The sequence below is a fragment of the Elgaria multicarinata genome, chromosome 1, assembly GCF_023053635.1.
Source record: "Elgaria multicarinata webbii isolate HBS135686 ecotype San Diego chromosome 1, rElgMul1.1.pri, whole genome shotgun sequence".
Classification (NCBI taxonomy): domain Eukaryota; kingdom Metazoa; phylum Chordata; class Lepidosauria; order Squamata; family Anguidae; genus Elgaria; species Elgaria multicarinata.
Genome location: NC_086171.1, coordinates 211,166,871 through 211,180,613, shown reverse-complemented (window position 1 = coordinate 211,180,613; position 13,743 = coordinate 211,166,871). Strand labels below are relative to the sequence as shown.

General features: G+C 45.7%; 1 protein-coding gene across 1 annotated transcript in view; it reads left to right on the top strand.

Moving 5' to 3' along the window:
* Positions 1-11,022, top strand: part of OPRL1 (opioid related nociceptin receptor 1) — a 45,320-nt gene extending 34,298 nt beyond the window's left edge. The window contains exons 2-3 of the mRNA XM_063147175.1: positions 4,105-4,460; positions 10,499-11,022. Of these exons, the coding sequence (XP_063003245.1) occupies positions 4,105-4,460; positions 10,499-11,022 (880 nt within the window). The remainder of the gene's footprint in view (positions 1-4,104; positions 4,461-10,498) is intronic.
* The last annotated feature ends 2,721 nt before the right edge of the window (positions 11,023-13,743 follow it).

Below are 13,743 nucleotides of genomic sequence, written 5' to 3'. Positions count from 1 at the left end.
AGGGCTGGATTGGGACCCAAAGCAGGCCATACTTGACCCGCAGACCTAAGATGCATCACCCCTGATCTACAGCCAAAGAGTGAACCCTTTGCAAGTCTTGTGCATGGTTGCTGCCAAAGCCAAAAGTGAAAGCATGGGAAGGACGGATTACAAATGCCCCGGGTGTTTGCGTGAGGCTGGGTTGGGGAGGCCGCTATTTGTTAATGCATTCATTTGTGCCTTTAATAGATTTATACCCTCACCTTTAACATCTTCCACGTTCAGATTTCACACTCCCACCCCACACGCACGCACACAGGTCCAGACAGACACAGACGTGGTGTGATACGCTTGAGCCAATTGATTGCCCAGGCGCCCAGGTAATGTTCTATAAAATTCATTCTCGTTGTAAAATGTCAAATCAATTTCAGCATTAAGGACTAAGATATTTCATAAAGGTTAAGGACCAAAATCTCAGACATATACCTTTTATCTAATTATCAAAATGTATTATTACAATGCCATTATAAACTAGTAGTGAGTTTTGATTGCATCTACATAAAATCCTGTCAAATAATGAATATCGGTCCTCATATCCTATTGGATATACAATACAATACTCATATAAAAATACAACATAAGCTAAACACACACTCCCAAACTCTCTCTCTCTCTCTCTCTCTCTCTCTCTCTCTCTCTCTCTCTCTTTCTCTCTTTCTCTTTCTCTCTCTCTCTCTCTCTCTCTCTCTCACACACACACACACACACAGAATTCCAAATTAAATGTAGCTTTCAACTGAACAACCTTCTTCAGAAACTTCCTATTTCATAGGGCATGGCTATTATTTCGGCACCAAGTGAAAACATGGCTTTTTAACAAAGCTTATAATGGTTGAATTCACTAGGCACATTGTTTTAACTGTTTTAATAGTTTTACTGCTTTTAAATTATATATTGTTTTAACTTGGTTTATGGTTTATTTTGTTTTTAGCTGTGTATATTTACTGTTTTTATGCTGTATGCTTTTATCTGTACGCCACCCTGAGATCTTATTGATATAGGGCGGGATATAAATGTTTTAAATAAATAAATAAATAAATAAATAAATAGACAGGGCAATATGCCAGTGATTGCCCCGGGATCATCCTTGTGCATCCACATGATGCACATGGCATCCCAGGAGCAGGGAGGGAAGACCCTTCCCTTGGCCTGGGATATCACCCTACAGTTTAGTTCTGATTTTTCCGTGGTCTCAGGATGATCTTGAGACTGCAGAATGTGTGGCCTACCGTTGTGGTTTTGTCCCAGCTCCTCATGAGTAACCGCAAGGACCCTGGGAGCTTTGTGCCCATCGAGAGTGGGGTAAGGGAGTGGGAGGTGGTGTTTTTTTTAAAAAAAAAACCTTACATTTTACGCAGGAGTGCTCCTGTGCTCTTCTCAGATTAAAAAATCAAAACAAAATGGCGGTCATGATGTCCTCTTCTCCCTGGGATGTTGTGCGCCGCGTGTAGACAAGAGCGATGATCTCGTGATCATAAAATCATGAGATTGTCGCCCTCCACCACCCCTCGTCTAGCCATGCCCATGGCATCCTAAAAGTTGCTTCATGACTGTATATCCCACTATTTTAATGATTACATGAAATAGCGTTGTCATCTGATAGCAAGTAATAGACGACATGTAATGGTCACTACCGTGTGCCATTATTAGATGGTTAGGATGCAATAGATGTATTTGAAGGATGTCATGTAATGATATTTAGAATCTGCATAGTGAACAATTAGAATCTGATATTTCTATGCCAGCCAGAGAGCTTTGGCTATTGGGCAGTATAGCAGTGTAATAAACAAACAAACAACTAGTATAGGGTGACCATATGAAAAGGAGGACAGGGCTCCTGTATCTTTAACAGTTGTATCGACAAGGAAATTTCAGCACGTGTCATTTGTATATATGGGGAACCTGGTGAAATTCCCTCTTCATCACAACAATTAAAGCTGCAGGAGCTATACTAGAGTGACCAGATTTAAAGGAGGGCAGGTCTCCTGCAGCTTTAACTGTGGTGACGAAGAGGAAATTTCACCAGGTTCTCCATATATACAAATGACACCTGCTGAAATTCATTTTTCAATACAACTGTTAAAGATACAGGAGCCCTGTCCTCCTTTTCATAGGGTCACCCTAAACCAGTCTTAGAAAAGCTTGTGCATTTTGCATTCTCATGTTTGGACCTTGCCAAAATTACCTGGGATGTCAATAATGCTACTGCTGTTACGTTGCACATTCAGCATGTGATTCCAAAATCTGAGTTCAAATATTCATGTGCTGCAGACTGTGAGCAGCAAAAGAGGAAACACCAGCATGAAATGCTGAATGCTTGTAAATCTTTATTACAGCTCCAGTTAAGAGTATCTCAGCCCGAAATGATAAGGCACCCTACTGTACACCTCTGTTCTTTTGTAGATTCAGTTTGCTCAAGGACCTAGCCAAGCAGGGGGAAATGTGAGTGCTTCCCATTATGTGTTACACATCTTCTTGACCTATGGACGGTAGACTAGAACCCACAGTGATCCAATGAAGCTGAATGGTAGAAAATTTACGACAGACAAAAGGAAGGACTTCTTCACACTGTGCATAGCTAAACTGAGGAATTCACCACTACAAGATGTAGTGAAGGCCAACAATTTGAACAGCTTTAAAGGAGCTTAGACAAGTTTATGGAGAGTAAAGCTATCAATGGCTACTAATCATGGTGGCTATATATCAGAGAAAGTATGGCCATAGCTAGACCTAAGGTTTATCCCTGGATCATCCAGGGGTCAAACCTGTTCATCTAGGTGACACACAGGGGATTCAGTGCTCAGGCAGGGGCGAACCCTGGATGATCCCAGGATAAACCTTAGGTCTAGCTGTGGCCTATGTCTGGCCTTAGCTAGACCTAGTGGTCTAATGGGATGGAGGGGTGAAGATCTCTCGATGTTTTCATCACAAGATCTCCCCTTCAGTTCATACTCAGTGTGTGATGACCTCAGATGGAGAGGCGTCACACCCGCCATTTTTTCCGGTTAAAGGGCCAGCAGCGCATGAACACTCATGCGCAAAAGGTAAGTGATCTTTTTAAAAATAATTACATTCCCTGCTCCTCCCACCCCAGCCCCAATGGGTGCAGGGCTCCTGAGGAGCGCTGCTCTCCGTGCATAGGTCCCAACGCCTCACGAGGAATTGCAAGGAGCCGGGACAAACCGTGGTGCCCAGCCACACGTTCTGCAGTCTCGGGCTCAGCCCGAGACCACGAAAAGACCGGGCTTAAAGGGTAGGGCGAAGTCCTGGGGCAAGGAAGGGATCATCCCTCCCTGATCTAGCTATGACCTATGTCAATTTGTTGAGAACATGAGTCGGATGGTACTAATGTGTTCATGTTTGAGAGCTTCCCATAGGCATCTGGTTGGCCAGTGTCTAAATGGAAATAGGTAGGGTGACCATATGAAAAGGAGGAGAGGGCTCCTGTATCTTTAACAGTAATGCAGAAAAGGGAATTTCAGCAGGTGTCAATTGAAGAGGATGAAATTCCCTCTTCATTACAACAGTTAAAGCTACACTAGCTATAGTAGAGTGACCAGATGGAAAAGACGGCAAGACTTCTGCAGCTTTAACTGTTGTGACGAAGAAGGAATTTCATCCTCTTCAATTGACACCTGCTGAAATTCCCTTTTCTGCATTACTGTTAAAGATACAGGAGCCCTGTCCTCCTTTGCATATGGTCACCCTAAGATAGGCCTTTGGTTAGACATAGCAGGTCTCTTCTTCTGTTTGTATGGTCTTATGTTTGATGATGGAAAACCATGCAAATAACTTTTTAATGTAGCAAAAACATTTCCCCGCAACGTCCCCAGTTATGAGTGTTGTTTGATAGGGGCTTACAAAAATGATTGAACTTGGCAAATACATAATATTATTGCTTTACAATTCATCAAGATGAGAGTTTAAAAAACAAAAAAACATCCATTGAGGACAATTGTTACAAGTGGAATTTGGAAATCATTGAAAATGTTACAGGGCATTTCAGATCTGTGCAACATTTAGTTCCAGCATTCCTGTCTTGTGTCTTCCTTGCTCTGCGTCTAGATTCACGAAGATGAAGACAGCAACCAACATTTACATCTTTAACCTGGCTTTGGCTGACACCTTGTGCCTGATCACCTTACCTTTCCAAGGCACGGATACATTCCTGGGATCATGGCCGTTTGGGAACGCCCTCTGCAAAATTGCCATCTCCATCGACTACTACAACATGTTCACCAGCACTTTCACCCTCACCATGATGAGTGTAGACCGCTACATTGCCATCTGCCATCCCATCAAGGCCCTGGACATCCGCACCCCCCACAAGGCTAAAGTAGTCAACGTTTGCATCTGGGCCTTGGCCTCAGTCTTCGGTATCCCCGTGATGGTAATGGGATCGACCGAGAATGAAAATGATGGTGAGTAAATATTTAGGTTTGGCTTTATTTATAACCTGGGTTCTCAACTCAGTCTGTGTTTTTCCTCCCGCCCTTAAGATATTTGATCTTAAGAAATCCATCTGTCATTTGGGCATTCAAAGTACTCTAAACTAGATGGGTAGATGGCAATATATAGCAAAAAGATTAACCCTAGTGGGATGGACATCCAAGTCCATTCTCTTACAGTGCAATCCTATATATGTCTACTCAATGGTAAACCCCATTGAGTCCAATGGGGCTTTACTCAGAGAGGGGACCCGCACGTCGCTCCCAAAGCGCTTCTATGCGACCCCAGTGCACCCCGAAAACGATAGTCTGACTTCCCTGTAAAAGAATCAAGGAAGAGCCGTCCATGCCGCTGCTACCGCTGCCGCCGAGGAGAGCTCTCCACCAGTGAGGAGAGCTCGGCAAAAGAAGGCGGGGTAGAGAGCTTCTTCCACTCTTTACCCCGCCTTCTTTTGCCGAGCTCTCCTCGCCGGCAGAGAGCTCTCGGCGGCGGCGGCGGCGGTATGGACGGCTCTTCCTCGTTTCTTTTACAGGGAAGTCAGACTATCGTTTTCGGGGTGCACTGGGGTCGCATAGAAGCGCTCTGGGAGTGACGTGAGGATCCCCCCCCCCCGGTTAAATGGGGATATGATTGCAGCCTTAGAGCATGGTCCTATGGATTCTATTTGTCGAGGTAGCTAAGTTTCTCTTGTTAGAGAGAAGACAGCTGGAAGATTTAATGTGCGGAGACACAGCCAAAGACAGCGTAGATAACCAGAAACCACAGTAGTCTAGAGTTCTTCAATAACATTTACTGAGGTTCTAACTTAGGTTGATAAAAATATATATTTACAGGATACACGGCACGTAATACAATACTCACAGCAACAGCACATACACAGGAGAGAAGTAAGGCACATTCAAACACTGGACATACATATACAACAGATTATCTGTACAACCAATTTAGCCGCTAATTGGCAATCAAGTCACCCCACAAAATGGCCTGCCAAAGTCCAGGTGGTTGGCCTTGACAATTAACAATCTTCTTCTGCAATATCTTCTTCTGTGGGCGAATCTAAAACTGTGGTTAATGGAAATCCAATCCCGGACACTATTCCCCTTAAAAGGAAGGCTTCATTAATCTATTTCTGGTAGTCAGATGAGGGATCTCATGTTCAAAGAATGGGAAGTCTGGCCCAAATGATGGAAGACATCCTTATTGGGTGCTTTTTTGGAGTGGTTTAAAGATGATAGACATATGGAAAAATAATTCTCTCTTTTCATCTCTCCCCCCTCCCCATTTACTAAATTTATGCATCGCTTACAGTTGCTAAAAGCAGACTTGAAGGATAAAAAACAACAACCCATAATCAATATAATCAAGAAGACAAAATCAATATATATCATAACCAATGTAACATAATAAATTTATTTATAAATAAATAAATAAACAATAACATAATAATACTATAAATCAGTGGTTCCCAAACATTTTCAGGTAACCACCCCCTTGGTTCCACAAACTCATGCCCAGTGCCCCCTGCGCACGGCCCCTTTAAATGTGAAGCACCCGTCACAGGCTTGCCGAGGGAGGGAAAAGAGAGCGAATGCCTTTGTTTTGCAGCCGGCGTGGCGGGGCACACCAAGCAGGGTATGTCTCTTCATTAGTGTTTTGGTGCTTTTGAAACATTTCAATTCACCGTTAAAAGGACTCTTTTTAAATGGTATTAATACATGTGTGGATTCTTCCCCTCTATGGCTTGGGACCAAACTACCTTCTCCCATAAAAATGTCCCTGGGTTTTAAGACCTTCTGGAGAGGCACTTCTCGGAAAAGACCACCTTGAGTGCCCCCCTTCCACCCCTTTGCCTCTTAGCATCCCCTCTGCCACCCCCTTGCCTCTTAACGCCCCCTTATGCAATCCCACTGCCCCCAAGGGGGCGGTACCGCCCACTTTGGGAACCACTGCTATAAATAGACACAAAATGTCCTGGTTCGCACAATCACCAATGCATGCCCTGGAACTTCTCATGTTGTCTGAACCCAGCAAAGGTAGAGTCTTGGAATGGTTAGCCAATCACACCACATCCCTACAACAGGCCATAGGTTCTGCATGGTTTGTTAACCACCCAGACAAGCCAGCCTTGCCGAGTTCAGATGTCACAACAACCCACAGGAGACAAGGGTAATTAGGGAAATGAGCCGACATTCAACCAGCATGCACAGGGGTGGTTAACAAGTCACCATGGCTTATTAACAACCCTTGTGTTGTGTGAACTGGGCCAATAAAAACATAATTCTAACAATACAATGCTAAATGTATTCATTTACTGCACACATATCAAGCACCCAATTCTCTCTTCCACCACACAAGCTATCCACAATAGTTGGGCATAACATCTCTCTCTCTCTCTCTCTCTCTTGTCATCCACTCACATGATCTTTGATGCTTTTTCAGGATATAGAAGTACATATAGATTTAAATACAACAATCTATATTACTTTGTTGTAAGAAGTCCCTGAGCTAGTTGGCTGAGGGAGGACATGACTGAGGTCACACACACACACACACACACACACACACACACACACACACACACATTTAAACTTATATCATAGAATCATAGAATCATAGAATAGCAGAGTTGGAAGGGGCCTACAAGGCCATCGAGTCCAACCCCCTGCTCAATGCAGGAATCCACCCTAAAGCATCCCTGACAGATGGTTGTCCAGCTGCCTCTTGAAGGCCTCTAGTGTGGGAGAGGCCACAACCTCACCAGGCAACTGATTCCATTGTCGCACTGCTCTAACAGTCAGGACGTTTTTCCTGATGTCCAGCTGGAATCTGGCTTCCTTTAACTTGAGCCCGTTATTCCATGTCCTGCACTCTGGGAGGATCGAAAAGAGATCCTGGCCCTCCTCCGTGTGACAACCTTTCAAGTACTTGAAGAGTGCTATCATGTCTCCCCTCAATCTTCTCTTCTCCAGGCTAAACACGCCCACTTCTTTCAGTCTCTCTTCATAGGGCTTTGTTTCCAGACCCCTGATCAACCCGGTTGCCCTCCTCTGAACTATAAGGTTGGGCCAAAATCCTCCCCCACCCCCATTTTACAGTCCAATTCATGGGCTAAAAAGGTGTGTGTGCAAGATTATAGCCATTTTTGGAGGGTTGGGGTTATTTTCAGGGCCAAGGGAGAAAAACTCTTGGAGCACGGGGAGTCCCTCTTGGGGAGTAGCAATGAGGGCCACAATTCCCCTCTCACAACCTTGATGCATGACAGCATGGCCCCAATCCAAGAAACATTTTGGAAAATAGAAATGACAACTGTCAGCCCCCAGCCACCACATGCATGTGACCACCACAAGAGTTCTACACGCAACATTGACAAAATCGTATCAACCAGGGAGTAAGAAAAAGAAGAATTATCTTCAATGCTTGCCTGTAAGACTCCAGGGTCCCATGTTTCCTTTCCTGACTGCTTGCCAAGTGTGAAATAACTCTGACTAATCTTCAGCTTACATGGGTTTGGCTGGGGCTTTAATGCCACCCTTGACATATCACTCACGCTCCCAGAACAATTTGGGGAAGGAAGGCACAAAGGAAGACACGTTGGTGTGCTTGTGACACCCAAGGTATCACATCCGACAGCTTGCTTGTGGAGCTCATCTGCCAAAATTCATGCCTAATTGTGCAATCCTATACTGAGAAGCAAGCCTCACTGAATTCAATAGGTAAGTGTGTATAGGATTGCAGCCTAGGTGTTTATGTGGCCTTCTGGTCTCCGTGCTCACAACAACCTTGTAGAGGAGGTTAGGCTGAGAGATAGTGATTGGCCAAAAGCCAGCCAGTTGGCTTTGTGGCTAAGCAGGGATGTGAACCTGGATCTCCTGGTTCTAGGCCAACACTGTAGCCACTACACCACACTGCCTATCCAGTGCATGTTACAGTGAGTGTCCCAATATTTGGTGAATGTCAGCATTCAGATGTGAAGATCCCAGGTTCAATTCCTGGCACATCTGTAGGTAGGTCTGGGAAAGACCCCTTAGAGAGATGCAGCCAGTCAGTCTAGACCAGTCTTCCCCATCTGGGTGGGTCCTGTTCGATGTTGCCTATAACTCCCATCATCCCCAGACCAATGATCCGGAATTGTGGAATTTGTAGGTAGGGATGAATGAATCTGTCAGTTTTGCTTCCTCCCATATTCCATTCTTTCTTCTTCTTTTTTTTTTAAAAAAAGTCAAGTTCTTTCTGTCCCATATATGATGAAATGTTGTGAACGTTGGTAAGTTCTTATTTAAAAAAAGATACAAATGAAATTCTCACCTATCCCTCGTTGTAGGCAACAAGATCTGGAGGATTCCAAGTTGGGGAAGTCTGTTGTAGCCAATACTGAGTTAGATGGACCAACAGATTTGGGCCATAGCTAGACCTAAGGTTTATCCCTGGATCGTGCAGGGGTCAAACGTGTTCATCTAGGTGACACACAGGGGATCCAGTGCTCAGGCAGGGGCGAACCCTGGATGATCCTGGGTTAAATCTTAGGTCTATCTACGGCCTTGGTGTAGACAGCTTCCTAAATTCAAGATGAATTCAGTGAATGTCCCTACAAAACTTGATGTTGTGGTGAATTTTGTAAGTTGCCAGAATGTGATTCTCTGCATCTGTTTCTTTATGGCCAGAAAGTTTGATCATATATTGTGCCTTCACAAACCAGGGATGTCGATTGCTTGGAAAACCAGCCCATTTGGGGCTTGACAGACTTCCACTGCCTGCCTGCCTTGGCTTGCATTTACGAGCCAAACCGTGGCTCTGGGAATTCTGGGAACTTTTCTTGTTTTGTTTTGTTTTCTGGTCAGACGCAAATGGCGGCCCTAAATAGTCCATTTCTGCAATATTACAAGCATAAACGCCATTTACTCAAATGGGACAGTTATGGAAGAGAACAAGCAGCCAGTTTTGTGGGAAATGGCAGCTAGCCAAAGGAGCAGGTGAAGTTGTGGGGGATCAGTGAGCATTGTGTGGGGCAGGCATGGGGTGGTCCGTCCATCCCTCTCTCTTTCTGGTTGTGGCATCTTTAGTAGGCATAATGGACTCACTTTCCAGCCTCCGTGAGAAACTTGCTCATTGAAGGCAAAGGGATGGGGCCGGAATGCCTGCAGTGGGGGAAGATTCTCCTACTCAAGTTGGATCCCCCAAGCAATTTAGATCATTGATCCCCCTTGACTCTAAGGCCTCAGCTAGACCTATGGGTCTAGTGCAACGGAGGAGTGAGGATCTCGCGATGTTTTTATCATGAGATCTCCCCCTCTGTTTACACGCTGTGCACAACTGCCTCAAAAGAACAGGACATCGTGCCCGCCATTTTGTTTTGTTTTTTAAAGAGGAAGGAGCGCACAAATGCTCGTGCGCAAAAGGTAAGCGTTTTTTATTTAAAATAATTTTGCCCGCTCCCCCCACACACACCATCCCTGATGGGTTCAGAGCTCCTGAGGAGCTCTGCACCCCATGCGCAGGTCCTGGCTTCCTTGCAAGTAACTGCGAGGAGCCAGGACAAACCGCGACGCCCGCACACACGTTCCACAGTCTCGGGATCAGCACGAGACTGTGGAAAAAGCATGCTCAAAGGGTAGGGCGAGATCCCAGGGAAAGGGAGGGATCATCCCTCCCTGCTCCCGGGATCCCCTGTGCATCATGGTGATGCACAGGGACAATCCTGGGGATTGCCCCAGGATATTGCCCCGTCTAGCTATGGCCCTATTCACATGAAGGGGGCCAACTTGAATAGAAAAGGCTCATTGCTGCAGACGTACAGACCCCAATGAGTGGGAAGCTCCAGGAATGGCAATGGGGATGGGCAGGAGAAGGCAACCTCAATGAGTTTGTGCCCACTCTCCTGCTCACGAGTCTCAAATCTTGTTTATGGCTTATATAGCTCCCATAAAAAAAATGAGCTTGCAATGATTTTGGCAATATAATAAGCATCATCCTTTTCTAGGCCAAATGTCTCCTTTGTTTCTTGCCTTTGCAGAGATCGACTGCCTAATTAGACTCCCCGAACCTGTGGATTATTGGGATCCCATATTTGGCATCTGCATCTTCCTCTTCTCCTTTATGATCCCCGTCATGGTAATCACGATTTGTTACAGCCTCATGATCCGGCGCCTGAAGAACGTCCGCGTCCTCTCTGGGTCGAAGGAGAAGGACCGAAACCTCCGACGCATCGCTCGCCTGGTGCTCATAGTCGTGGCCGTCTTCATCATCTGCTGGACGCCCGTCCATATCTTTGTCCTGGTCCGGTGTCTTGGGGCCAAGGCCGACAATGAGTTCAAGCTATCCATCTTGTACTTCTGTACCGCGCTGGGCTATGCCAACAGCTGCTTGAACCCGGTCCTCTATGCTTTCTTAGACGAGAACTTTAAGACATGTTTCAAGAAGTTCTGCTTCCCTTCCGCCTTTAGGAAAGAGCTGCAGATGTCCAACCGAATGTGCAGCATTGCCAAGGATGTGGCTTACGCATGCAAGAATTCAGATGGGACTAACAACCCGGCATGACTAGGCGTAGAAATCCCCATGGTGCCGGTAAGCCAGCAGAGCCCGACAACGCCCACGTCGGAGCTCACACAGATAACGGCTCTTTAGAGAGAGAGCGTTTTTGGACCAGAATTGGAGACTCATGAGGAGTTGGGAGGAGGAACCCATTAGAGCACCACTCTTCCACAGCATGGAAAAGCAAACCATTGTACTTCGGGGGGGGGGCACCAATCTTTCTCTTTAAAGACTGAATTTTAGTTTGACTCTTGGATCCTGTAATGCCACAGATCCGTTAGGGTTTTGCCACACGATGAAGCAATTTGAAATGAAGGACTTCGTGCCAAACCTGGCTGTTATTGGTCTCATACGTCGTCACCACCACACCAGTTGGGAGGTGAGAGACAAGAAGCATTTGTCACCTTCTGCTGCTTGAGTTGCTTCCACAGCTCATCAGACTGTATAGGATGGGAAAGTATTGCATGAGAATTTCTGATGCGCTCCAGAAACCTAAGGCCAGATCTACACCAAGCCGGATACAACACTTTAAAATGGTTTGAAAACGGGATATGTAATGTGTCCTGGGCCTGAACAGTTGTCAAAACCATTTATAAACCATTATAAGCAGTAGTGTAGATGCTGCCCAAGCTTCATTGGAGCTGGAGCACACAACAGCGTTAAGAAAGAATCAAAGACCAACCCTCCAAATTGTTTATAAGAATGGGGCGGCTCACGCAGCACCATACGCTTCTGTTTCTGGAAAACGGAGGCCAGGAAGGTTTTTTTCCCTGCATTCCTTGGACCATTTGAAGACTGCCACCTTTGGTGGAGGAGTCTACAGGAATAGAGTCAGGACATACGTTGTCATGGAGAGTTGCACTTAATCGCTTGTGCATTAAACGTGCGTAATCTCTCGTGCATTAACAAAAAACACACACAACAAAATAATCTCCATTTACCGACATCCTCTATTCACCTAAAAATACTCTAGATGGAGAAGCCACACGGAGACCATGATGACAAATGCTCACCACTTTGATTAATGCACGCGGGAAGGTTTTTACGCAATGCAGCAACTACAGCCGTGTATGAGCATGACTAGAATAAACTCAAAGGGGTAAAAACAGGGATACAAGACATCAGTTCAAGCAATGACGAAAGAAAGGACACACAAAACGAAGGGATGAGCTTGATCCCTCAACCCCACCCCACCCCCGTTTTCTCTTACAATAAAGCAAGGCAGCTATTCTGCTTAAAGCGTGCTGAGCATCTAAGGCGACGAGGCTGCAGACGAGGCGATGGAGTCTAATTTTCCTTTCATATTGCAATGTGGATTCCGGTCAGGTTTCCAGATGGAAACCTGAGATGAACCATTTAGTCAATTAAACCAATTCAAGTGTCTTAATGTGGGAAGGACAAACGTTTCAAGTTCATTACGGCTAGGGGGCTGGTGCCAGAGGTGAAACGGGAATCTAAAGGTATTGTTTTGACTCACAAGAACTTCATCTAGCCAAATATTCCCTTTCGAACAGCCGTCAGGCAGATGGCTGGCAGCTGCTTCTCCCTTTTGTTGATTTCCAATATTTGGCATCCAGAGATAGACTGTGCCTGTGCATGGAAGTTCCATCGGTCCTACATGGCAGCTTCCTGTTCTAAAAGGACACATTTTGCAGTTATGTTTTAATGACATTGGGAATGAAATGGTGAGAAGGGGGGGGGATTTGTTTTTGCCCGAAGTCCTCGGGGAGCAAACTGCCTTCCTGATTAACAAACACTCCATATACGTCCCTGTAGATAGATAGATAGATAGATAGATAGATAGATAGATAGATAGATAGATATGTTTGTTTGCTTTTAATTTATGGAGGCTCCAAAGAACAGTTACATTATTTGTAGGATCAGTTACATTATCTCTGAGGTTTTTAAGAGAATTCCGGAGTTTCTGAAGGCCCTCTTTATTTGCTCAGTTTGGGGTGGGTGGGTTTTGCATCACTTGCAAAAGCAGGTCATGAAGCCCCAGTGGAGATTTGGGGTGAAGAAATGTCACTCCAGGAGGAGCCTGTTCTGAGCAGAGAAGTGGTGGGGCAGAGCTGGTACATCATGGCGGCCGGAAATCAATGGCAGCAATGGCCAGAAAGCAGTCAGCAGCATCGGAACAGGGAGGGCAGAGAGCCCTCTATCTTTAGCCAGGCTCGCACAGCCCCATGCAGACAGGCTGCTGGTCAATGGCCAACTACCCCCTAAGCATGAGTGGGATGGTGATGCCATAGGCTGGTGATGTCACCAAATGGTGATGTCATTCTCCAGGAATGTACAGTGATGGCACAAGTTGTCCCGAGCCTCGGCTGCCTCCAAGAGATGTCCACTGGTAAGGGGACAACGCTGCCCATCCCTCTTGGCAATTGCTCAGCTGCTTTATCCTATTATTGCTTACTCTCTCAGCCGCTGCCACTCTGGTTGGGCTTAAGATGTTCCCCACCACCACACATTTCCCTGCTCTAAACTGCCCCTCCTTCAGTTGTTCTTTCCTCTGTGTGGGTCTAGGCACCTTTTACAAGGTAAAAAAATTGCCTCTAGAACCCCATATGGAGTGGATCAGCTAGGGGAGGTTTTGGAGAGGGGGCGTGTAGCAGACAAGGAAAGGGGGGAAACACACACCCCGTCTCATTTCTCTGCTCAAAGCTGCCCCCTCCTATTGTTGCTTTTCTTGACAAAAAGTGGCCACCAAAGCTTCATTAAATGTAT